Source organism: Anastrepha ludens, chromosome 6, assembly GCF_028408465.1.
Source record: "Anastrepha ludens isolate Willacy chromosome 6, idAnaLude1.1, whole genome shotgun sequence".
In the NCBI taxonomy this organism is placed as follows: domain Eukaryota; kingdom Metazoa; phylum Arthropoda; class Insecta; order Diptera; family Tephritidae; genus Anastrepha; species Anastrepha ludens.
In genome coordinates this window covers 43,181,067-43,207,379 of record NC_071502.1, presented here as the reverse complement: position 1 = coordinate 43,207,379, position 26,313 = coordinate 43,181,067, and the positions used below count along the sequence as shown (strand labels likewise).

General features: G+C 37.8%; 1 protein-coding gene and 1 long non-coding RNA gene across 3 annotated transcripts; one reads left to right on the top strand and one right to left on the bottom strand.

Moving 5' to 3' along the window:
• Positions 1-234: 234 nt before the first annotated feature.
• Positions 235-25,198, bottom strand: LOC128868802 (protein transport protein Sec24A). Of its 2 annotated transcripts, none has more exons than XM_054111325.1 (15): positions 24,948-25,198; positions 11,859-12,623; positions 10,914-11,797; positions 10,736-10,838; positions 9,321-9,447; positions 9,146-9,255; positions 8,843-9,074; positions 8,616-8,773; positions 8,321-8,546; positions 7,938-8,191; positions 7,506-7,874; positions 7,217-7,446; positions 7,049-7,146; positions 6,827-6,965; positions 235-1,849 (listed from the first exon to the last, which is right to left on the bottom strand). In XM_054111325.1, the coding sequence occupies exons 2-15, from the start codon at positions 12,585-12,587 to the stop codon at positions 1,738-1,740; spliced, it is 3,771 nt and encodes a 1,256-aa protein (XP_053967300.1). In that variant the 5' UTR covers positions 12,588-12,623; positions 24,948-25,198; the 3' UTR covers positions 235-1,737. The 2 variants fall into 2 exon arrangements, with proteins under 2 accessions (XP_053967300.1, XP_053967301.1); XM_054111326.1 differs by having other exon boundaries at positions 25,040-25,198.
• A 292-nt stretch (positions 25,199-25,490) lies between these two features.
• Positions 25,491-26,012, top strand: LOC128868232 (uncharacterized). The gene is made up of 2 exons (XR_008455085.1): positions 25,491-25,584; positions 25,649-26,012. It is a non-coding gene; the product is annotated as an uncharacterized LOC128868232 (long non-coding RNA).
• Positions 26,013-26,313: the final 301 nt, after the last annotated feature.

Below are 26,313 nucleotides of genomic sequence, written 5' to 3'. Positions count from 1 at the left end.
AGTTAAAAAAAAAATATTTATTTATTTTTTACGAAGAATCGGTATTTGTTTTTTAAAAGCCATATTGCTAAGCAAATTCACAGATATGCACTCTAATTTCTCTACGGGATGCCCCCTCTTTAACTGGACTAATTTTAGAACTTAAAAAGTGACTGTTGCCTTATCGAATGAAGACCAAATTTAGAAACGCAAAAGTTAAAAGTTGCACTGCTTATAATAATTTAAAATTAAAAGTCCAATAAACCAGTATAATTTATTATTCAAAGTAATGCTACATTTTTAAACATTAAATAAGTTTCGTGTTGTTGTGTAACAGATTTCAACAATTTACAATAGTCGTTGTAATAATTAGGCCACGTAACAACTCCTAATTATATTACTAAATTATTAAATTTATCTATATATATGATAAAAAATTTCTTGCATTACTAAATTCCAAACAAATATTAATTAAATTAATGCATAATTTTTTTTCAGCCCTGACAAACACAAAGAACTCTATCAATTTTAATTTTAATAAAAATCAACACAAATTCTATAAAAACTAACATAAAATAAGTAAGAAATACAAGTTCGAAAAGTAATTAGTTACAGTTTTAGCCATTATTGTACTAAAAATATTGGGAAAATATAATATTTGGAATTTGAAATATAATTATGCTTCTGTATATTCATTCATATTATTATGTAAATATGTATATGGTAATTAATTATAACGAACTCCTTCCCGCCTCTGTACACACATCAATAATCGTGTCCCATTGTTAAATATACTCGCGCTTCAAGCCAAACATCATCGTACACATACAGATCGCTCGAATGTATTACATTTTATTATTTCAATACAAATATTGCCCGGTTTATTTACGTCGCAATCGATTCATTCACATCCATCATTCAAATGCGTCACACACTGTCATGTACTACAGTGTGTGTGTATATGAGACTTTTTCGCGCTCTATTCGCTCGCTACATTACATGATTTGAATTGAAGCTTTACGAATTTCGTATAGGAAATCGCAACAGAAGGATGGTCAATTAATATTTTAAGCAAGGAGTGCAGCTGTTCATCTCTTCTTAGATACGCAACAATTCAATTATTTCTCTGTTCTATTTAATGTCCTATGGCGGTAAGTCTGTGTGTTTAACACGCATTTAATTCATATGTATGTATGTAAGTGTTTTAAAAACCCCATTTTACAACAGAGGTGTCCTAATCAGTTGTGTGGCTACAAATTGGAAACTTCCTAATATTCATATTTTTTATTTATTACTGTTAATTGCCCCAAATACGCTATTCAAAGCCGCTGTTTACTGTTTTATTCGCTTATGAACTATATTTATTTCTTTCTTTCGTACTGCTTCGCGTTCTTAGTAGATACACAGACATGTGTATATACTATATATATGTAGGTGTGTATGTTTGTATAATTTTTATTTTTTGCATTTTATAATCTAATTTTTTTTCTCCTTTTCATATTTTTATGCAGTTTATATTCGTAATTATATTTTGTAAATTCCTTTTCGTATATCAATCCACCACACAGGTAATAGGTCATACTTAATTGATTAGCGAATTTATTGTTTTTGTATAAATAGTAAATGTTTACATTCATACGATTTTACATATAATATATTAAATCCTTTGTTTTGTAATGTTTACCTTTTTTCGCTAATTTCCTTTAAATTATTGTATATTATAATCAATTAATCCGTTTAATTTCCTCTTATAAAATACTATTTAACCTGAGTCCGTATATGTTGCAAAAATTCATAATACGATAAACTAGATTCACTTCGATCATCAACCAACTTCTCCATAAACTGTGGCTTGGCTGTACTTGTATCCCTGAAAAGATGAATTATATGAAGATTATCATTAGTAGAAAATGTATAGTTAAAATAATAATAAAACATTAGAATGTGAAAGCATTTTGAAAAGTTCATGCAATGTATGTCTTTCATACATTTCTCTTAGGAGGGACCGACAGTTTTAAGCCGACTCCGAACGGCAAATGGTTTCTTATGAGGAGCTCTTTCATGGCAGAAATACACTCGGAGGTTTGTCATTGCCTGACGAGGGGTGACCGGTATTAGAAATAAGGCAATGCCGAAACTGGTAATGATATTTTCGAAATTGATGATATGTGTGTTATTAAAGTCAACCAACTAAATTGTTTAATAAAGGGTCTTTCAAGAGACGCACCTAGATGATTCGATTCATTAGTTCGTGAGTTATTGTGCTAAGAGTGACGCTATTTTGGTTATTTTCAAAATAATGGATTAAAAAGAGTTTCGTGTTTTAATTTTACACTACTTCTTGAAGGGAAAAAATTCCGTTCAAGCCAAGCAATGCACAGTGGTTCCGCCATAGGGCATTGGATGAAAATAGTCATGTTAAAATTATGCAACAATATTTAGCTAAATGTTAGTTCATTAGTCATAGTAACTTAGAGTATAAAAGAAATTTCAACTGCACAAACACTTCACTTATAATTGTGCCTCCAAAGTAAGAGAATTTGAAAAGTGATAGTTAGCGTGGTCTCCGCTCCGTACTTACGCAGTTCCGGGAAGTGTTATTTTTCTAAGAATTACTGTGTTTATGACCTGTTGTACAGTGGAAATTCAAGTTGAAGGTATGTAAAACATGTTGAACGTTTTCTTATCTTTTTTAATTATTATTTGATGGGTTTTCAGACCGTACGAAATACGTACTTTAAAATTTCCCTTTTTTTTTTTATAAGAAGTTTGTAAAGTTTTAACTAAGTTCGCACGAATTCGCACAAATGAAACATACATTAAAATATTCTTACATATGTCCTCTTTAAGGAAAAATAGTTTCCAGCTGCGATGACCTGCGACTGCGCTTGATATAGGGTCTAATCTGTACCTATGTGACTCATCTACGAGTAAATGTTAGATTTGTGGTGCGACACCTAAAGAAATGAATGACGTAGAAAAGTGTAGAAACAAACAAGTAAACTCCAGTAGATTTGAATTTGGTTTATCACCCCTGCATTCTTGGATTATATTTTTTGAATACTTTATTCATGTTTCTTATAGAATCGAATTTAAAAGGTGGCAAGCACGTTCATCTGAGGAAAAAGCACTTTTAGCTAAGAGAAAGGAATTCGTTCAGAGGGAGTTTAGAGAACAATTAGGCTTGATAATTGACAAACCGCGAAGTGGAGGAAGTGGCACCTCTAATGATGGAAATACAGCACGAAAATTTTGCCTTCATTCAACCATATCATCCGAAATCACAGGAATAGACAAACACGTTATAGACAGATGTAGTTATCTCCTACAATGTCTTTCATCTGGTTTTAAAATTAATTCGAATAAATTCAAAATATACGCACTAGACACTGCTAAAATTCTAGTTAGTAAATATTCATGGTATAATTTACCTGCATCAGTTCATAAAGTGCTCATTCATGGGTCGGAGGTAATCGATCATTGTTTATTATCAATTGGAGAATTATCAGAGGAGGCAGCTGAATCATGTAATAAATTAGTGAAACAATTCAGACGTGACAATACCAGAAAGCACCCAAGAACTGTAACTAACACGGATCTTTTACACAGGCTTCTTCTTAATTCCGATCCATTTATATCTAGTCTACGAAAATTACCATGTAAAAAGAAATCTATGATGTCAAGAGAAGTGTTAGATTTACTGAGTTAAAAGTTTTGTATTTCTAAGTACATTAACTTTTTGGAAAGTGAATATTTTATTATTTTCATAAATAAGAATAAGTTAACTCATCCTTTCGGAATTTAATGTTTTTTTCTATTACTGTTTATAATTTAAGATTTATGCAAAACCTTAAACGGAACAAAAAAATTTTATGTAAAAAATGTGTGTACCTAATTTTCCTTTGACTTTTTATATTAATTATATATTACTTTATTATATATTATTATTATTATATCTTATATATATTCTTATTATATATATATTACTTTTTATATGTCTTAATGTTTTTTTAACAAATAAAAACATTTATCAACTTAAAAACGTACTAAAAAGTCATTTATCACGCCAAAAGTTCCTATCACCGCTCTTCCTACGCAGCGGGACCACTGTGCAATGGCTTGAAAAGTATTATCCGGACTCCGCTTCATCAGGAACGACAATAAAACGATGCACAAAGTAGTGGACGTGCAAATGAAGCGGTAATACCAGAACACATCCAAAAAAATCCACCAAATTGTTTTGAATGATCGAAAAGTGAAGTTGCGTGAATAAACTGACATCGTAAAGAAATCAAAAGAATGTGTTGGCTTTATATTGCTTGAGCATTCGATTATGAGAAAGCTCTGTTCAAAGTGGGTGCCGCGTTTGCTCATTCTTTTGCTTCATCAAGACAACGTACCGTGCCACAAGTCAATCAAAACAATGGCAAAACTACAGGAACTGAACTTCGAATTGCTGGCCAAACTAAGGCCTATTTTGAGGCAAAAGATAACTCGTGCTACAAAAGTGGTATTGAAATATTAGAGCGGCGCTGGACTGATTGCGTTGCTCTTGAAGGAAATTACGTTGATGAATAAAGCTAATTTGAAGAAGAAAAAAAAGTGATTTTTCTTTAAAGGCCCGGAACTTTTCAGCCCATGTGCAATGTTATATGAAAAATTACATCATTTAAAAATCCACCATGAGCGCGTCTAAAGGAGAGGTAAAATCTGCCAAACAGTCGATTCATGAATGCCTAATTGTTGAGAACGTCGAGATATCGAAGGTTGTTCAGCAACACTTTGCGCTACAGCAGCAATATATTCAACAGAACGTCCAGCTTTTGATCTGCCTGCCCTTTTTCCATTCTCGACAAAACCAGCTTCTTGAAGTTTGAAATTTCTTTAACCAACCTTCGAATTATCGACTCATACAGATAATTATTTCTACCAAACAAATCACGAATTTTGCGATTTGTTGCTCTTAAAGATTAAATAAATTTTCATAATAAATTTCAACAAGTTGTTTTATTGTGTAAAATTGTACATCTGTCTACTTGACAAATCTCAAGAATGACATAAAAAAACGTCTAGGAATTATACACTACTGACATCTAGACGCCACTTTTGAAAGACCCTTTATTATATACCCCCCTGAAATTTCAAACTATTGCAGAACCCAATTCAGATGTGTCCCGAAACTTGATTAACTGTTCGTTATCAAATATTGAAATGATACAGCGACTTGAATGAAAAACTAAGGCTGTCTGCTACTGTTCATATAGATTTAAAAATATGTTTCTTTACAGATGAAATAAAAGAGTTGAAAGATTTACATATATAACAATATTTTATCAAAATTAAATAAAAATTTGGGTACGCATTTTTATAACCCATTAAATTGTGTAGATATAATAAAATCCAACTTTGAAAGGCTTTAATTCTCTAATTCTCGTTGACTTTTAATAATTTTTTTCCCTGACGATATTCCGAATTTTTTCCATATAAAAAAAATTGTCACGCATTCGTTATATGGAGGAAATCTGTAATAAATCTCCGAGTCACTCCATTAGTAGAACATTATCTGAACGCACACTTTCAAATGATCCAATGAGAAGCTGAGCCAAGCATCCGGATGAAGTTATCATTAATGTTCCCTTGCGAAGTATCAAGACACTTAGCCGATTTCTTTTTCAACCATATAAAGCAAATTATGAAATAAAAATAAAAAATGTCGATGTTTTTAACTAGGTTCAAGCCCTCATTCCAAAACGTTTGACAACATTGGATTCACTCTTCAACATAAAGAAAACAATACATTCTGCCCTAAACAAATTATTGACGATGGCGTGCAATTAACTTCTTATTATGCTGGTGAATTATTTCTGTGAATGAATTTTTAATCTCGACGCTCAACAAACTCTTGCCTTTCATGGCTTGGCGCCAAAATAAGAGAGGCGCCGTACGTCACGCTGACTGAGTGCATCACGTCGTGTTAGGCAGCAGGTGGGTAACAGTTGGCTTTATTAATATTAGCAACGAGCGTGGGACTAACTTAATTGTAGTTAGGTTCAAGGAAGTAGTCTAAATTTTGAAGGTTTAGAGGAGACTGAATAAATTTAAGAGTTATTTGTGGAGCTGGCTCAAATCATTCGATCGATTGACTATTCGCTGACCCGAGATTATTATACCTCTGCCAACGTTCACGACCTTCAATTGTCAACCTTACATGATTATCTAATCAACTCTATTCAAAGGTGGCAGTTATTTAAGATGATTATTGCCTCTAGACCAGTGGCAGTTATTTAAGATGATTATTGTCTCTAGACCAGTGCCATTTATTTAAAGTATGTCTAGCGGAGTTATTTCCTACCAGCCATTGTTTTGCCTTGTTCACTACTCAATTGCTTAAGTATTAACATGATGAATGCATCAGGATAAATTAGATTGGTGAATCAGTCTAACAATCGGAGTCTGCTTAACTCCTTGAACGACAATTTATTTTCAGTCAGAACTGCTCTGGCAGACGATTTAATTCTCTTAGTTTTAAAAGGAGGGATTGATATAGAAACTTACGGTTTTGTTGCTGAAATAATTGGTTATTATTAAAAATAATATTTGTTTCATATGAATGTTTATTGTTATAAGTTTGTCAGTCAGTTTGTTCAGGAAAGTTTATGACGAGCTGGACTCGTCATTTCCGTTCAAGGGGTTAATAGATTGCAATGAATATTGAAATCTAAGTATGCACCGGTAATTTATAACATGGTAAGATGTGGAAAAAACATATATGTCACCACCAATTATTACCATTTCTTGCGAACTAAAACTTTATCTTAATAAAGGAAAATCTTTAGATGCAACTTACCTTATGATCTGCACTATCGGAGGATACGGTTTATCATCGTTCAAACGCAATATAAAGCGTTTTAATGCATCATTTTCCGGACTATTCACTGTTGGCAAACCGTACATATAGTCAGGTAATTCTGCAGTTGATTTGACACCTAGTAATTAAAATGAAAACATAACATTCGAGTAAATTCATAACCAAACAAACTGAATGACAACTACATAATTCATTACATACCAAGGGCACCTTCCAACACATTCACGGGCACGTTAATACCCACATAGATGATTATGAAATTACCACAGTCAAGCAAAAATATTGAACGCGAATCCAAGCTGTGAAAATGAGAGGAAACATTTTAGTGTGTTCTATTTCTTGTGCTATAATTGTTGAAAGGGTACTTACAATTCCGCTGATAGCTGCAAGCGTGGCACTTCCGGCAAATCGTCTTCTTCCTCATCTTCCAGTGCGTTCGCATTCGCATTTTGGCTTGCAGTTGGATAAAACAATGCATCGATTAGATAAAACTCTGGATAAATAAACTTCATCAACTGATCTAATGGCAATGTTTTCATGCAGTCCATCGCAAACACGCGGTCATCGAGGCGAGTGCTTGTGCCTACACGGAACGCCGACTGTAAGAAAAAGCAAAATTAATTTCAAAAAATTTGTTTTCGACTCCATCGCTCATTACATGTTTTAATAGCGCCGATATATATAATGGCATCAATGCTAAGCTGCGTGGCGCAATCAATTGTCCACTTTGTCCGGATGGTAGATTTTGTGCAATTTTAAATGCATTGAAAATATCTACAGTTGCATTGATAAAAGCTTCACGCGCATCGGCGATATTCGACGACAGCGACCGGTCGACAGCCATTTTCGACAGTAAACCAATTATGGCTTCTGTATCGGCAGCATGCATGACTTCGGGCAGTGAGGCAGTCACGGGTAGGCACATTGTATGGACACGTATGCGACGTTCTCCCTCGCTATTTGTATACAGCAGTGCGGCTTGGAAGCAAACCGTTTTCGCTTCACTCAAGGATTCATCGTATGAAATCTGGAAGTGCATTTAACAAATTGTAAAGAAAATATTCGCCAAATTGTTTGTATTACAACTTACCTGCATGCCATAGCCTGCATCTGGATTCACATTTGGCAACGAAAGCAAATCAGTCGAGCGTACAAAGAAATTGCCATGGAATGTGTGCACCTGCAGACCGCGCGTACAGCGAATGCGCATAACCGCCTCAAAGCCGATTTTACGCACCAGATAGCGTTTGAAACACTGCTTAAATGAATCCACCAATTGCGGCTTTGTTTTCTGATAGAGGGGAAAGTGATGCACACAACCGCCACTATGTTTGCTAATGCCCGCTGCGAAAACGAGAGATATGAAAAGCCAATACATTTTGCACTAAAGAATGAATTTCCAAATTTGCTTAACTAAAGTCCGATTAGAAATATTAAAATTAATTAATAGTACAACAATCACTATGTACTTACATATCGTTGCAATATCGCTGTACTGCTGATTCAGTAAAAACAAATCCACAGCAATTTGGTAGCCAGAGCATTCCAAAGCATAACGCTTGTAGAAGTCCGTTGCCGGGTTTAAATGCGCCACATCTTTAGCCGATCGATTGTTGGGATCTTCGCGCGGCTCCAGCGAACCGGGTCCGGTGTTGGGAAGGCACGTTTGGAAAACAGTAATGCGACCGCCTGAAGCTTGCTATGATGGTAAAACCAAAATATTTATTCAGAATGACACTTTCTTTACCATCCATTCGCCTAAACTCACCATCAACTTGTAAGCCACCTGTAAAGCAGCGCCAAGCGCTGAGCCCGGATCGTGTGTATCGGCAAAGCGCTTCGGCAGCTGGGTTAGTAAATCTTTCACCAGCTCTTTACACTCCTTCAAGTTCACCAGCAGATTGTCAGGTCGTGGCAAAAACGGATCTAAAGCAGGCAATTTATACGAAAAAATATAATACAACCGACTCTAAATTGCGTTAGATAATTACTAACCGTCAATATCGATCAACGTCAGTTCGTGTGGCTGGTTATAACCTTCTGCCAAGCTGTAGAAATGCACTTGACTGTTGTATGCAATAAAACCGATCTGTGTGCGTGCATCACCTGGCATATCATCTAAATGTTTACTTAGTGTTGCACAAACACTCTCGAGATAACCGCTCTGCTGAGCAATGATGGAAACATCGAAGAGGAACAAATAGATGGCGGGTTGTGGGGGTCGCAACTGCATGGTTAGTTAATAAAAACTGAGGTTAGCTCCATTTTGAGTTGGAGAAAAACTATTAATTCGCTTACCATATACTCAGAAGGCGCAATAAATTCAATGGTGCTTGAACGGACCTCGGGACGACGAGTGACATCACCGTACGTTTTTGTTGCTGGGTCATATTGAAAATCATCAGGCACTAAGGGTAGAAAAACATTATTCCAAGCAAGAATTGATCAGTATGTATTGACAGCAGGTACTCACATTCGTTGACCCGGTAACAAAGATTGCACTTCCACATTTTACTGTCCACAAAATAGACAAAAGGATTTATATAAGTGCGGCACAGACGGCAGCGCACAATATTAGGACATTGTATAACTGGTAAACTCTGGAAATATTAAGAGAATAAGATTCTTATTTTAATAAAACTTTTTTCCAAGTACCACATGCATGAAACATCAAATTATAATAGGTTGGGGAATAAGTTCATTGCGTTTGTATATTTTCTTTTATTCTAAAACGATTAGATTGCTGTTTGGCAATATTAATTCGATAGAACTCATTCTGCTCTATGTTAATTGAGTTTTTGAGTTATTTAAAATCAACATTTTCGACACCTGCTCTTCTTTGCTATTCATCGAGGTCAAGTTCAGACCCCATGTTGCACATGTCGTTAAAGCCGCATTCCAAGAGCTCGAATGGGATATACTGTTCACTATACAGGACTAGTTTACTGGGGCGGTAGCCCTTGGTCGGGAAAAATCCGAGTCATTCGGGTAACGTAGAACCGGCTGCCATGGGAATGACACAATTGGCACAATTACGTTCTGGATATTGTAGCAGGTTAACCTCCTACTTATTCAGAATTGATCTCGACATACCAAACGTATGTCCGACATGTGAAGGCACCCCGCGCGAACCCCCTAATCTAACACCCCTCTCCGTCTGGACCCAACCTGTTGAAAGAGCATGTTTCCTGGGCCTACCTTTAGATGAGCCAGACGAAGACGACCGGTGACATACCCTACACTGACGGGACTTATATTACTGCTACAACAATAACAACAAGCACGAATGGGAGGTGCTTCACCATCCGCCGTAAGTCCGGACCTTGCACCGACCGATTACCATCTTTTCCGCTTCCTGTTCAACGATATGAAGGGCGTTATCTTCGATAACAAAGAGGTTCTTAAAAACTGGCTCAACAAAGTCTTTGACACCAGACAAAGCAATTTTTGGCGGAATGGCATCAACAAATTGGTCGAGAGGTGGGAAGAGGTTCTAAACAGTAACGGCGAATATATAATTGATTAACTTATTGATATAATTATTGTTTTTGTTTAAATAAAAGACTTTGGTAAAAACGCTACGAACTTATACCCAAACCCAAGAGAAACAGTTTATGCTAATAACGTTCGTTTCTCGGTAGGCAATGGCAAACCTCCTAGAGTATTTCTGCCATGAAAAAGCTTCTCATAAAAACCAACCTCCGATCGGCAGGAGGTGGCATCAAGCTGTAAGTTACGAATACGGAGAGTAGTTCATAGCTAAATTGTGACGACTTTTAGACAAAAATCCTGTGGGATGATGCATTAATTATGGCCGTATAATTATGACCGGTATCGTTTCATTTTTAGTTAGATATTAAGTTGAGGCTTTATGGTATTTTCACTTACATTAATATCACGGAATGGATGTATTAAAATGCCCAATGGCAAACGGGACTTCTGCAACAAAGAATTGTTTTCTGGTATTTTCGCGATAGTACTGCGCATTATGCTGTTAGAAAAATAATAAATAAGATTAAGTTTATTCCATTTTCCACTATTGTTTAACTTTGCCGTCTATACTAACTTGGGGCTGCAGTTAATCGATTCGTGAAATTGATTGTTGAGCACAATACGGGGAGGTGACAAAGTGGCTGGCGTCAATATGTGACGATTTTGCATTAAATCAATAGTATCCTGACCCCAAAGTCGACTGAAACCTGCCTGAGTCACGCTCATTTGTTGATTGTATGCACCACCACTGGGCAAAGGAAAGTTTTGTTGCTGAGGGAATTGCTGGGTCTGTATTTGGGGCTGTTGCTGCATATACGGCTGAGATTGGTATTGCAGTGGAGCAGTGCTAGGTTGACCATTGAAGAGACCTGGTTGATTTTGTTGTTGATATGCTTGCGCATACGGTTGTTGCGTTAGTTGCTGCTGCTGCTGTTGTTGTTGGGCATTCGCCAGCATTGGTGGCGGTCCAGTTGGATACATAGGTTTGCGTTGCACAGACATTTGTTGTTGTGTATTGTTGTTCAACTGATTCTGCTGTTGTTGAACAGCGGTTGCAATACTGCTAGGTGGCAAAGCCGATTGCATTGCACTAACTGCAGAGCCAGGTTTATAATTTGCATTCGAAAATGTAGACGGTTGTGGTGGCATTTGTTGCACACCTGGTGGAGCATTTGCCACGATGGGATACGAACGCGAAGTGCCAAACATGTTCGCGTTACTGGTGGGAGCAGCTGACGCTGGCGGCGGTGGTGGTTGTGCACTAGCTACAGCATTAACAGTTTGCGTTGGCGCTGTTTGGCTGAAGGATGTATTCGTTAAAGGTGTTGGGGATTGAAACGACTTTGTTCCAGCATAAGGTGCGGACGTAAGCGGCGGCGGCAGAGCATTTGCTTGGGATGCTGGCGGCTGCCCGGGCAGAGAAGTGGGTGCATTTATGGCGTTAGTACGGAAATTGCCCTAATAGAATATAGAGAAATTCGTAACTTTTCTTTTTTAACAAAAATTACAGTGGACCCACCTGGTAATTGTTAGGAAATTGCTGCTGCTGTTGCGGCAGGTTTGGCGGTGGTCGCTGCTGCTGCGTTGTCGCTGTGGTGGTCACATTCGTCGCCGCCGTACCATTCGTGCGATTAATACTTAAATTCTGCATGCTGCCTGACAAGCCAGTAGCACCGGCTGTTGCCATCGACGGATTAGTTTGCATCATATTTCCACTAGGCGCAAAGCTCATTGGTGGCTTGGCTCCATATCCGCCGTACTGGGCATGTTGTTGTTGTGTCAGCGAAGGTGATGCTGTGCGAGAAGAATTCGTGCTCAAATCACCGCTACCGCCGCCACCGCCATTGGTCAAAGGCATACCTCCTGGTGAACCGTTCATGCCAGGTGGCCGTAAATGTGGTGGTAAACTGCTGGTTAACGCTGTTGCAGTTGCTGCTTGGGGCCGTGCTTGTTCATTACCTGCTTGGGGTCCAGAATTAGACGCTGGTGGCAAAAACTTACTCATGTTACTTTGCAGTGTTGGAGCAGGCTGGGCCAATTGCTGCGGCTGCGGCTGTTGATGTTGTTGTTTCTGCTGTAAAATTTGTTGCTGCTGCTGATGTTGCTGTTGAGATGCTGAGAATGGCGGAGGTGCTGTGCCCACGGCACCTGATGCTGTCGGTGGCTGTTGTGTTGCTGGTAAACCATTAACTAAATTCGACTGTCCCATTTGGGGAGGACCGTAATTCGCATTCGCATAACCAGACATTTTTTTCTTTGTTCAACACATAGATATGAAAAACACCTGTTATTGTAGAAACAAAAATCCACATTAGCATTTTGTATAAGATATTGCGTTATCTAAAGGAGGTAAAGCAAATTTCGAAAATATAATAAAATAAATAAATAAGAGCAGTTTATTTTCCAAATAAATGATTTCTGCTAGTATTGAAAGTGGAAAGTACAAAATTTATTAACTTCTTCCCAATTAGTTCCATTTCATTCATATCTTATGAACTTCATCCAAAAATAATACTCTTTGAATGGCAGGTACCCTTATCTCAATATGATCTCAATATTTAAACAAGTCAATTGTACAGGGCCTTCCAAGTATGATTTTCGCTATTAAGTAAAATGAAGCACATACTTTTGAATGAGAGCTCATTCTCTGTTTATTGACAATCATACGTATGTAATAGAGGGTCTACAAATATGAATGATATAACTTACATTTGTCATTTTCTTTTTAATTTTCGATGACATTAAGGCTTAAATTGGTTTTAATTGCACCGAATGCTAAATAGCTTGATTTTTTTCGGGTTTATCCCTATAAATTATTTCAATTCTCCCTTTTCTTCTATCTTATAGAATGCACGTCAGCTAAAATTTATAATAACTGTTAGATGATTACATCACAGTTTTGCGAAATGTAGTCTTTACACTTCCAACATTTTAGAAAATTGTAGATGTTCTACATAACATCTGTCAAAAGTGAAATTCGAGCTTGAAACACCCTGTACACGCATGTGTAACAGTTATCTGTGTCTGACTCGCCCTTCCAGAAGTTCAAGTAACTTTAGTGATACAATAAAAGAATAAAATTCAAGTATGAAAATACGTTTCGAGGCCAAAAATAATAATTTGGAGAAGATAAACAAACTATCATATTCGTATTTAGCACTTTGCTCGTTTTTTGATTTTATTTGTAAAAAATACTCAATTAATTGATGATTGTAATATACGCTAAATGCTGTTCACGTGGTGGCTTGTAATAATTGAGAGGAAGTTGCAAGTTTTTCTGGATATATTTTTAATTGCAAAAATTTGCAAATTTGTCCATAAAAATTATCCAGCAACACGCAGCTATTGTGCTTATAAACAGTTTTCCATCTTTTTAGCTTTTTTGAATCGCAGGTTTTGCGTTTTGTACCTTTTTGGACATTCTTCTTTCTGAGAGTGAATACGTTCAAATTCTCAGAAATACAGTTACTAGCCAATTCTTACTGGAAAGAAGGTATACAGAGCTTATCACAAAAAATGCACTGCTGTTCATACAAATTCTCATAAAACTTATCAGTCGGACACGAAAATTTTAACTTGATAATTAATTAATTAAAGAAACAAAAAACACGAGCGCACAGTAAAAAATAAATATGGTGCGCCAACTTTATTGGCCGCAGCACATGGATCTCAGTCTTATACCCTCTACGAGTTGTATTCCAACTCCTAAAAGCAGTCTCTTCCATTTCAGAACTGCATTTACCGTTTTGCGATAGATTGCCGAGAAAACTCGATATTTAAAGTGTTTATATTATTTCTGATATTCAATACCAAAAATTGTAATTTCAGAACTTGTTTTGAATTGAATTTGAAGAGGTCGAGCCAAGGAGCACCAGGAGATTTGGTGGCTCCTAAAACACTCAGGCTAAAAAGCCCATTGCATTTAAAGCTCTGGAAAGGGGGTAGATAGTTAAGGAGGGAGGGAGAAAAGTATCAGAGAAAGAGATAGGAAAGAATAGAGACAGAGATAGAGATAGTTAGTCCTGTGAGAATTTTCCAGATTCTTTGGCGAATCTGTAAATATCCTCCAGTTTTAGAGAACGAATATTACTCATTCCCATGACATCGGAACCCAATACCCGTAGTCGCGCTCTAGCAAAAGCAGGACACTCACAGAGAAAGTGCTCAGTGCTATCCGCCTCCTCCAAGCAGGACAGGCATACCGGGTCCTCGATGATTCCAATGGTGGTCATATGCTGACCCCATGGGTTGTGTCCTGTAATGATGCCGACCATCAACCGAATGTCTTTCCTTCTAAGTTTTAGTAGAAAGTTTGACAGTTTTCTGTTCGGACTTGTCACAAAACACTTTGCAGTTCTGCAGCGTTCTAGACCGGACCATCGCTCTTTATGTAGATTGCCTACATAATCGTTGATCCAGTTCTTGATTCCTGCGGGACTGATTCCGATTATTGGCTCTGGCCCCTGTGGGGGCACCGCTGATCCACGGTTGGCCAATTCGTCGGCAATTTCGTTTCCTTGAACACCGGAGTGTCCCGGAACCCATATAAGTACAAGCCTGTTTTGTCTTGCGACAGAATTAAGCTTCTTCTTACATTCTTGAACAATCTTCGAGGTTTGCTTCGCGTTCTCCAGGGCCTTCAATGCAGCTTGACTGTCACTGAAGACTCCAATCTGTTTCCCGCTCCATCTCCTCTCGATTATCCATTCGGCTACTTTTAGGATGGCAAAAACTTCTGTTTGAAAAACAGTTGCCATTCCCCCCATAGCATAGTGATACTTATTACTATCGTTTAAGTACCATCCGGCTCCAGACCCTATTTCAGTCTTGGACCCATCGGTAAAGAAAATATCCGTCAAACCTCCCTGCATGCATTCTGGATTGCTCCATTGCTCACGCAATGGAAATCTGACATCAAATTTCCTTCCGAACGAAACTGTGGGTATCAGGTCATCTTTAGGTGCCAAGAACAGTGGATACTGCTCCGACAGCAACTTAAAGATTTCTCTGTGTCCCGAAGTTCCATCTTCGTGCCAGAAACCATATTTATGGAGTCTACACATTGCTTTTATTGCTTCCTGTTGTATCTTAAGATCCAGGGGGAGCAGATTAAGCATAGCATTTAGGGCATCACCAGAGGTTGTACTCATGGCACCCGTGATGCATAAACATACACTTCTTTGCAGCCTGTATAGTTCCCGGATTGTGGACTTAACCATGCTCCGTCGCCACCAGACCACAGAAGCGTAAGTGATGATTGGTCTGATAAGTGCCGTGTATATCCATAGGACCACAGTAGGTTTCAGACCCCAAGTTTTGCCAAAGGCTCTACGGCATTGCTGAAAAATCTTCAATGCACGATTCACCTTCAGTGAAACGTGTGTCTCCCAGGTCAGCTTCTTATCCAAGATTACTCCTAGATATTTAACTTCGTTGGAAAGACCAAGTGTCACACCTTTCAGTGTTGGAAGACTGAGTCCATCCAATTTCCGTTTTCTCGTAAACAAGACTATGGTTGTTTTGTTCGTATTAACGGAAAGACCTTGTCTCATGCACCAATCATCGATTTTGTCAAGGATACTCTGCACTTTCGTGCAAAGCCTCCTTAAGGATTTATCCGATGTTAGCGCACAGACGTCGTCCGCATATGCTTGGACGTGAAAGCCGAGTTCCTGCATCTCCGCTAATAGGGAGTCTACGACGAAGCACCACAGCAGCGGAGAAAGAACACCCCCTTGGGGACATCCTTGCTTGGCCCTGACTGTGATTTGCTCGTCGTCGCTCCCACCAGCGGTTAACAGCCTCTCAGAGAGCATGGAGTATATCCATTTTATAATGGCTTGATTAACTCCGTGTCGTTCGGCAGAAGAACATATCGAGCCGAAAGTGGCATTATCAAAAGCCCCCTCAATGTCCACGAACACGCCCATTGTGTATTCGTCAGCTTCCAGCCCTGCTTCAATCTTGCTAACAAGATCGTGTAAGGCTGATTCACATGATTTTCCACTCTGGTAAGCGTGTTGATTTCTACTGAGTGGACTTCTCGGCAATACCCCCACTCGAATATGTTTCTCCACCACTCGTTCCAGACTTTTCAACATGAACGATGTCAAACTGATTGGTCTGAAACTTTTTGCTAGGGAATAGTCATCTTTTCCTGGTTTTGGAATAAATACTACTCTTACGCGTCGCCATTGGGATGGTATATAACCAAATGCAAGACAGGCTGTGAAGATCCTTTTCAGGGCCTCAATCAGCCTGTCTCCTCCTTTTTTAAGCATTACTGGATATATTCCGTCAGGTCCAGGGGACTTAAAGTTGTCAAAGGAAGATAAGGAAAACCTTATCGATTCCCTTGTCACTATCCGACTAGCAATATACCAGCTGTACCTAGAGGTTCCACCGTTGCCACCGTCATTGTTCATGCCACTCTCAGCTTCAGAGAGAGTTCTACTACCCGGAAAATGGGTTTCGAGTAGAGCATTAAACGTTTCCGATTTGGAAATGGTGTATGAACCATCAGGTTTTCGAATGGAATCCAGCCTTACTGAGCGGTCTAAATGAAGGACCTTACAAAGTCTCGCTGTTTCCCTCATTTCTTCGACGTTACTGCAGAAATTTCTATAGGATTCAAGTTTGGCTTGCCGTACTTTTTTCCTATATTCTCTCTGTGTAAGTCGATGATTGGCCCAGTCCTCTTCTGTTTTGGTCTTCAAGGCCTTATTAAGAAGTTTCCTGGACCGTACACGAAGCTTCGACAGTTCAGGGTTCCACCAAGGAACCGCTTTCCCCTGTCTGCTTTGCCTGAGTGGACACAGTTCCTCAAAGCAGTTGATTAAAGTACCTTCTAATTTCTTAGTAGCATCTTCAATCATTTCTGCTGATTTGAGTTTTTTCAGGTTTGGTAATCGCTCTGTTACAAGCTCACCATACCTGTCCCAGTCCACATTTCGAGGATTCCTACCGGAAGGTATTGATATTGTGTCAATTCCCAGTCGGAATTCGATAAGACGATGATCAGAAAGAGAGTCCTCTTCCAAAACTCGCCATCGGTTGATTTGATTTCCAACTGACCTATTGGTAAGTGTTAAATCAATCACCTCTTGTCTCCTTCTGGTCACAAAAGTTGGTTTGTTACCAGTGTTTTGGATGACCAAATCGGATGACAGGATAAAATCCAGTAACTTGAGACCTCTGGGGTTGCATTTGCTGCTTCCCCACACAATGTTCTGTGAATTTGCGTCACAGCCCACTATTAGCCCCAGATTATTGGATTCTGCGTACTTGACCACTTCTCTTAGCTCCCTCGAAGGAGGTGGCTGTACAGAGTCATAGGGTAGGTAGGCCGAAACTATGATAGCTTCGACACTGTTCCCACTTTTCCAGTACTTTATTTTTGCAGCAACGATATCTCCAGAGCATAGCTCTTTTAACATCGTGTGTTCGATCAACCTCGGCATGATAATACATGCTCGCGGTCTCACATTCCCTTCACAATGAAGTATTTGTCCCCACGACATAGCACTTAGACCACAGATACGCTTGTGACATACCCATGGTTCTTGTATAAGTATTATGTGTGGGTTTGTTTGCAGTTGTGCATGCCTACGGCACAAGAGAGCCGTAGACGCTTTGCTATGCTGCAGATTAATCTGTGTAAATATTACTTCAGTCATGAGACTGAGTATATTTACGCTTTGTCCTCCACCTTATCCTGGACGCGGAACTGGATCCGCCCCAGATGTAGGTGAGGACGGCAACCGTACTTCGACTTAAGCACCTTGAGGGACCCAAGATCGATACCCAGTACCAGGTGGGAACCCGCCTCCGAAGTGGTAGCGGATTTCTGCCTGGTGCACGAGTATACTCTCCAGAGAGTCGTGTCAAGATCCTTATTCTGAACACGGATGCGTTTGAGGAGTTCTGCTGAATTACAGGAAGGACCCGGAATCCAGACACTCGCTCGTACCAGCCTTTCTTTGCTACTCTCAACAAGAATAAACTTGCTGTTTTCGCAGGCTGGAATCTTTGCTATAACTTTTTCTAGCCATTCTCGGGAAAAAGCATTGGAACAGTGCACCTTTACGATGCCGTCTACCACGCTTTTCCCCTCGAACGTCGGCGCGTCTTTCGACTCACCGATAGCTTTCCAAAGATAGCTGTCAAGATAGTCTTGTTGCCCTTTGGACAGTAGACCATCTTGTTTGTCGGTATGTATCTCCACCGTCATTGCCTTTGCTGCCATTCTCGCGAATGATTCGCCAGACGTTGACGGAAGAGTGTCATTCGACATTTGAGGTCCCTTAGCCTCTGCCTTGTCAGGCAAAGGTTTGTCTGCCTTGGATTGGGTCGAGGATGCAGGCATTTCCGAATTCCGTCTCTCGACTTTCCTCTTCTTTGCCTTTCTCCTCTTCCCGGTCGTTGGCACAGACCCCGTTTCGTTTCCGGAAGAGCGCAGCGCTACAGAGGAATCCTCTGTTCTGCCACGCTTTCCCGTTTCCGTTACAGGTGTCGAAGTTGACGGAGCTTGAGTCCTTGCCTTAGCTAGTGCTTCGGCTTGCCTCGCCTTCTGTCTCCTTCGTTTGATCTGCCTTGCGGTTAGACCAACACCTGCGTTCGAATCTCCAATAACTTCGGTCTTTTTACCGGTACTTACCTGATTCGCACCAGGTTTAACCGTTGTCAAAGACTTACTCGGTACCAGAGATCCGTCTGAGTCTACTGAGAGATTGTCCGCCATCTCCACATCCTCCACAACTTGTTCAGTTGCTTCAGATCGTTTCGACGGCGGTGTATCACTCACACTCACTTGGCTCTCCATTGGCATAGCCAATGTGCCATGTTTCACCACTAGTAGTTCGCTTCCTCCGGAACCCTGGGTGTCAGTTCCGGTCATAGGGGAGTGTGGGGTTCGGGCCTGCACATCCGATGCCCGAGCCGTCGATTGCTCGACGGGAGGATTTCCCAGAAGTGGGTTACCTCGTGCAGAAAGATCCTTGTTTAGCCTCCACATTGTAAGAAAATGCATTTTATACCTCCTGCCAGGTTGTCGGTACGGTACTCTCCACATGGTACTTGGGTGGCCACCAATTCCGCCGTTCCGCGGTTGAGTGGATACCCAATTCCTATATGGAGCTGCCCTCTTAGTTCGTGGTAAGTTAATCTCCATAGAATGGGGTTAACTCGCCACTTAAGCCTCATCCCCGCGGCAAGGAGACCGACATGACAAGAACTTGTTTTACTTTTCGAATAAAATAGGAACTTTTTTTAACTTAAGGCGATTTTTCAGCGTCTTCAAGCTTACACTTCTCTAAAATCTGCATGCATAGAAGTTTTCTAAAAATTGCAAAGTTGCAAGTTTCGACGATAATTTTTCGAAATTTCGTATAAAGTTCGGAACTTTGTTTTATGCAATGAATTATGCTTTCATTAAAAAAAAATCACTAAAAAATGGAAAAGGAATATTGTAAAAATATAAATTGACGTAATTATACAATCCCAAGTGTACATACACCTGTATTTACAATAGCAGCGCGACATCTTGTAAAGTTTTGACTATTTATTATTATTTTTTTTTTTAACATATTTTCTACTACAAAAAAAACTGTATAGTAATACAAAGTTTCACAATTTGTACAAAATTAAAAAACAATCGTCAACATTTCAAACTTTTAGTCAGAATTTTTAGAAACATTTTGGATGACGATGCTATGCATTTTCTTCCAAATACCGAATGCTCGAAATTTTTAAAATTGATAAATAGTCAACACAGGTATGCACATACGTACATATGTAACACCAGAATCAGCTATGACATTTTTCATGCGTTTAGTTAAATATTGGAGACAAGGTGGGAGACAAGCAAAAAGAACGAACAATGAACGATTACAACATGAGCCAAAAATTAAAAAAAAAAAATCAAATATTTATCCATAACATGTAGTTAAAAAAGCGAATATAGAAAAGTGAATATTGGCCTTGACCTTAACCCAGCAATAGCTCGTACAAAAATATGCCCTCCGCAGCGAATGTATGTGAAAACAAGTTATGCATACAAAATTTTATAGATATTCATTATTTTAGTTTCCTTTGCATCATTTTAACAATTTCGTTTAGTTGTTTTAATATTTCATTTCAATCAACCTCATATACATATGTACATATGCATGTATTTACGTATAAATAAGGAAATTTGCAGAATAAGCCAAGAAAGATCAGCACACAAACATAAAATTCTGTTGTTGCTATTTGAACATACAAGTACGCGTGAAAGTTGGCAAATGGTTGAAGCTTATAAAAATAACAGCAATTTTGCGGAAATACTAACTTTTAGCAAAACTATATTAAGTTTTTTTTTAATTTGTATGTATGAACGTAAATATATGATATATATTTATGCATATGTGTTTATAAAATTTATTTTAACTAGCATGACAACTGGCTGCACACTCACGCACTATTGAGATAGTTGACCTACTTTAGCATTGTTGCCGACTCTATTACCAGGAAAGCCTCAGAAGAATTTTTTGGGTCATGGGGTCATTCTACTCCATGTAAATATGCACTCTGTCTCTACAAAGCTTTAAGCATGTTAATACATTTAAATATGTTGGCAATAAACTACGTACTTGCTCCTATACATACAGCCCTAACTTAAAATTTTAATAGCTAATATTTAAAAATACTAATATGTAATATACCTTTGTACCAGTATGTATGTATGTATAAGAACAAAAGAAAAACTGTTTAGCGAAAAAATACGTGGCTAATGGCTCTTGCATGGTGTAGAGTAGTTGGATTGCATTGCAGCAGTAGATCTGTTGATCAAAGCTAATATCACATAGTGATTTTATATTTATTACCTTATTAAGGGGTTATACGCAATTATGACTTTCAAAAAAATCGATTTTTTATTGCATTTTTGTAATGTAATATACATATATTCAAAAGTGTACGCACGAAATTTGAAGTAGATCTAAGCAATACTTTCGGAGTTATACCTAAATATGTAGAGATGCCTCGGCACGTTTTAAGGTAGGTATTGAAACTTTAAACGTGTTTTTTTTCAAAACGGCATTTTTCAAGTCGGTGTACACGATATCTCGAAAACGGCTTGTTTGATCGGTCAACCGTTTTAACTCAATCTTTAAAGATACATTTTCTAGTAATTAATCGTTCCTTTTGTAAATCTGATACTTATTTTCCATTTTATAATCAATTTACGGCCAAATTTTAACGTAAAAATCGAAATCATTTCTTTTAAAAGCTGCCATTTTGTGAAAATTCACTATTTTGATTAGCTGAACGATTAATTACTAGATAATTTAATATATTAACAAAATTTGTTTGGTTTTTTGATTTCAGATAATCCAATCCTGAGTTACGATGTACACCGTAAATCGTCTTTTTTTAAAGGAGGTTCCAGAAATCGCCTGCAGCGCGCTCTATAATCAACATTTTCATAAATAAAAAATTTTGTTACGTTCTTGAAGGATGCTTTTATAACCGCCAAAAATTTTCAAATTAAAATATTCTGAAGTTTCTTCAGGATAAATCCTTGACAACCCGTCTTTTATTTGCTTCATAACTGCGTATAACCCCTTAAGCTACAAAACGAATATTATATTTTTAATAAACTTGATTTTGATTTTATGACATCCAGATCATTATTAGCGTTTAGGATCTTATTATATTATTTTTAAGTTTCTATTTATTTAGTTTCTAGTTTTTAGCACTTAGATAATTTTTGCAGTGTACGCTCTTTTAAGCGGACACCTAAAGCTGCAATTAGTGGTGCCATAGCCGTAGCCGTAACTATAACCATAGCCGCAATAATTCAACGACTAATCATGCCATAACCACAAACAGCTGATATTGAAGTAGAATTAATGACAACATTTACACTTTGTCAAAAAGACACAGATAATTTTTCATTGAGTCAATTAATTTTTCGTAGATCATCCAAATTTGTATTGAAAATATCAAAACAAATGTCAAGTATTTCACAGCTGCTTATGGTTATGGGGGGAAACCACAATTCAATAGATACATACGGGAACGGTTATCGACATTGCGCTATGGCGCGGCGCCTATAATCGTTTACAGTAATGCTCATATGTTTGTGAGAAAAGTGATAAAAAAGTTTATAACATGTTATGGGAGGGTTGCCCGCTCAAAAGAAACAAAAATGTTAAAGATTTGTGGTATGTACTGAGTAGTGCCCGCTTAAGAGAGGTGTTCGTTAGGAGAGAGTACACTGTATTCTAGACTGTAAGGTTTTTATATCAATAGACGTAAGTAAATAAATTAAATTAAATTTCTTATTGGAACCGAAAAGTTTAGTTTCTGGGGAGATACATATGTCCCGACTCTCCTTGGTTATTATGAATATATGTATATATGTAAATGTTATTTTTTTGCACGAGTGTAAACCTGTGTTAGCCATGACGCCTAAATCGCTGAAACAAGAAAACCAACAACAGGCTAAGCACGGGTCATTCCAGTACTTACAATAAACTGCGATGGGAATGCCCTTTAATAAATCGTAGTATTTACGTCAACCGCTTTAATGAGACATTTCTACATTTCTATAGCAATGGACTTGTCAGAAACATTTGACACATCAAGAACCATTTTCGCGACTTCCCGTTAAATTAAAATTCTCAACTAACAATATAGGTTCAAAAACAAAGAAAGAATTAAAGAAAGGATAATGTAATTTATAGCAATTTGCACAATTATGTTCGTGCTTCTATAGGTTCTTAATTAACGGCATATTGTACATACATATTTCCTATACATGAAGAAGGTTCGTAAGACTTATGGTGATCACACTCACCAACGTAAACGTACGCCCGTATCAGCTGGCACAATGAAACAAATGAGAGCCCCCTGTAAATCAATTCTCACCACCATCCCGTTCTGTAGTATCGTACATCGTTGTTTCATCGTGTCAACTGATACGGGCGTATAGGTGTACGTTTACGTTGGTGAGAGTGAGCACCATTAGACAAATTCGTCGAACTCAACTAACACACTTCTCCATTTATCATAACCGTCAATTGGTTTACGCTATCAGAAGCATCTATTTTTCACCACATTTGAACATACTCTACCATACTTTTTTAATAAAAAAAAAATGTAGTGTTTTATTTTGTTACAAGAGAAAGAGCCTATAGAGCCAAAGTATACTATTTCGTAATTTTCGATAGACTGATATATTGTCAAAATATGCAAATGTCATCATATGTAGGTGTCTGCACATGTATAGTCATATATGAAGAAAGTCTTACTACAACAGTTTATATTTTATCTTTCAACTTATCATTGTCCGATTATTAAGTTGCCAGCCGAAGCAATAATATATATTGTTGTATATAGATATGTGTACGCACTGTATCGGCACGTAATTTTATACTGAACTTAAAAGATAAATTCTGAAGAGACAAACATGTTCATGCGTTCTATGGTTTCAACTGGGAGAATTTTTTCGATTTGAACCAAAGTTCAACCACTTTCTTCATACAATAGCGAAATATCATTTGCACAGGTGCTAATATTTACCTACGTGAATATAGCACCGAAGTAAATGAAATTTATTAAAAAACTGCCTATGAAAATTCTACTCGCTACAAAATTTTAAAGGTAGAGACGTATAATACTGCATTTGATTAAAACGTGCAAATATGTATGCATTTTGAGTTTATCAACTTCAAGTAGGGCAGGTTATAGTGGAAGTGGAAAAAATAACATCGTTCAAACTTATGGCAGCGCTATGCAACTGATTGTATTCAACTTGTACGAGTGACGACATCACGGTTATGACGTATTACAGGAAAATTCTTATCTTTCATTATGAGGAGGATAGGGGCAAAGCCGCATACACGCCTGTCACTTCTCCCTTTTGTCCTTTTGTCGTTGCTGCTGGTGCAACGATTTGCCAAATGACGTATTGGACGTTTTGATAGCTGCTTGTTTCTCAGAGATTATTGTAACTTTTGCTATTTTTTCTATACTCCTTGTGTCTCTTTTGTTGATTTCCAGAACAGCACAACACTTTGTCGAGTGAATAGCGAAATATGTACGAAGATGCAAAAGCAAAAATTGCAAATCACCACAACGAAACGCACGAAATTTAACTATCAGAAAACGATGAATGTAGTCAACATAATACATCTTTCCAAGCACACATTGTATAGTCCTCAATTGTGACGACAGCAGAAACTGGCAAAGAGGGCATGGAAAGTGCCGCCGCATGTGGGCTTTACTTTAATAAGAACACACTTTCATTGAAAAGTATATCAAATTGTACGATTTTCTATGAGGATGAAGTTGAAAATAGACTTTGTTCCTCAAGTCGTCGTTAGTTGCTGTATGCAATTAGCGAAGGCTATTGTACAAACACTTTTGGGCGTATAGTTGAATCGCGATATTTAAATCCAAATAGAATTATTTCTTCGATGCATTTCAACAGAATTTTTAAAATTATGTTACGCTATATTGCACCAAAATTTGTGGGCTTTCCACCTTTCACTAAATGGGAAAATTTTTGCACATTTTGCCAAAACTTGTTTCATGTACTTTTTCCCCGATTTTTCAAGGCACTTACACTTTTCTTCGCTGCTTTCTGTTCAGCGAAATTTTTTATCACCACCTTTACAGATGCACTGCCTAATAAAATGAAATTTTCAAGACACTCACACGTTTGTTACAAATTTCCCAACAAATCACTGCTTTAAAACGCACCGTAATGCAGATAATTGAAGTTTTACAAAATTAATTAATTCGGAAAAGTATTTACTGACACCACAAAACCAGCCCGATGAATTTTCATTGAACTCCAAAAGACGAGCAAAGGAGAATGCCATAAGAAATGAGCAGAAATTATTGGGCTACACATTTTTTAGCAAAACTTGACGTGGCCTTTGGTGCTGCCATATTGAGAATGCAAAAGAAATATTTTTCTAATACAATTTTCCCATAAACGAATATAAATAGTATATAATTAAACTATACCCTACATCAAATCTGGTAGATAATTTTCTGTAAAAAATATATGGATTTCATAGTAAAATATTTATGTTTCAACAATGTGTCCCAAATTGTTTGATGGCGACATCTGGCGTGGAGTAGTGAATAGTGATTACTTCTTTAAAATTTGAGCAAAACTTCAAATTAAAAATTGATTGAAAAGTACTTAATTAAAAACACAAATTTATCTGTAAGACTAATTGGAATAGTAGGATGTAAGTTAATCTACCCAGAGCTGAGTATGAGATTCGGATAACGTGATGTTTTCCCCCATTATAGGATTTATGTACGTTGCAGGGACGACACTTGAATCCGACGAAATACCGCCTCTACAATAGCATTCCAAACATAATTTTTAGTTTATTTTTAGCTAGCACAACAAAAAATTGCCGTCAAGGTTCATTGCAAAATCCTTTCTTACCAATCATTTATGTGTTAACTTGCAGTGTCTTTTTGGATTATTGGTGGCGTGCGTCATGATGTTGTTACGCAAATGGAGAGACCTACTGTTTGAAGCCCACTCTGAACGGCAGATATTTTTTAAACGGAACTTTTTGCTATTGCCTGCCGAGAGGCGGCCGCTTTAGAAAAAACTTCTTCATTTTGGTGTTTTTCTTTTTAAATAAAAGGTTTTCCAATCAGACGTGTTTTTTTGATATTCAAAGAAAAAGCTATTTTTATTTTAATATAAATGATCGGATGTTTATTTCATTATTAAGAGGAAGGTATGCCGTTAATAGTGGAAAATAACATCACGCAAATGGCCACCACGACCACGCTTACAGGACAATATGCTTTTCATAAAAGTGGCTGCCCTATGTCCTCGATAGCCTCACGAATTCCATCTTTGAGGTCTTGAAGCGACCCTGGACTGTTGGCGTAGACCTTCTCTTTCTCGTGGTTCCAAAGAAAAAAGTCACAAGACGTTAAATCACAAGATCTCG

Excerpts from the sequence above, each read along its gene's own strand:
- LOC128868802 (XM_054111325.1), bottom strand. The coding sequence starts at position 12,587 with ATGTCTGGTTATGCGAATGCGAATTACGGTCCTCCCCAAATGGGACAG. Across the intron at positions 9,256-9,320 it reads TTGTTACCGGGTCAACGAAT|TGCCTGATGATTTTCAATAT; the intron begins GTGAGTACCTGC and ends TTCTACCCTTAG. Across the intron at positions 9,075-9,145 it reads TTGCGCCTTCTGAGTATATG|TTGCGACCCCCACAACCCGC; the intron begins GTAAGCGAATTA and ends CTAACCATGCAG.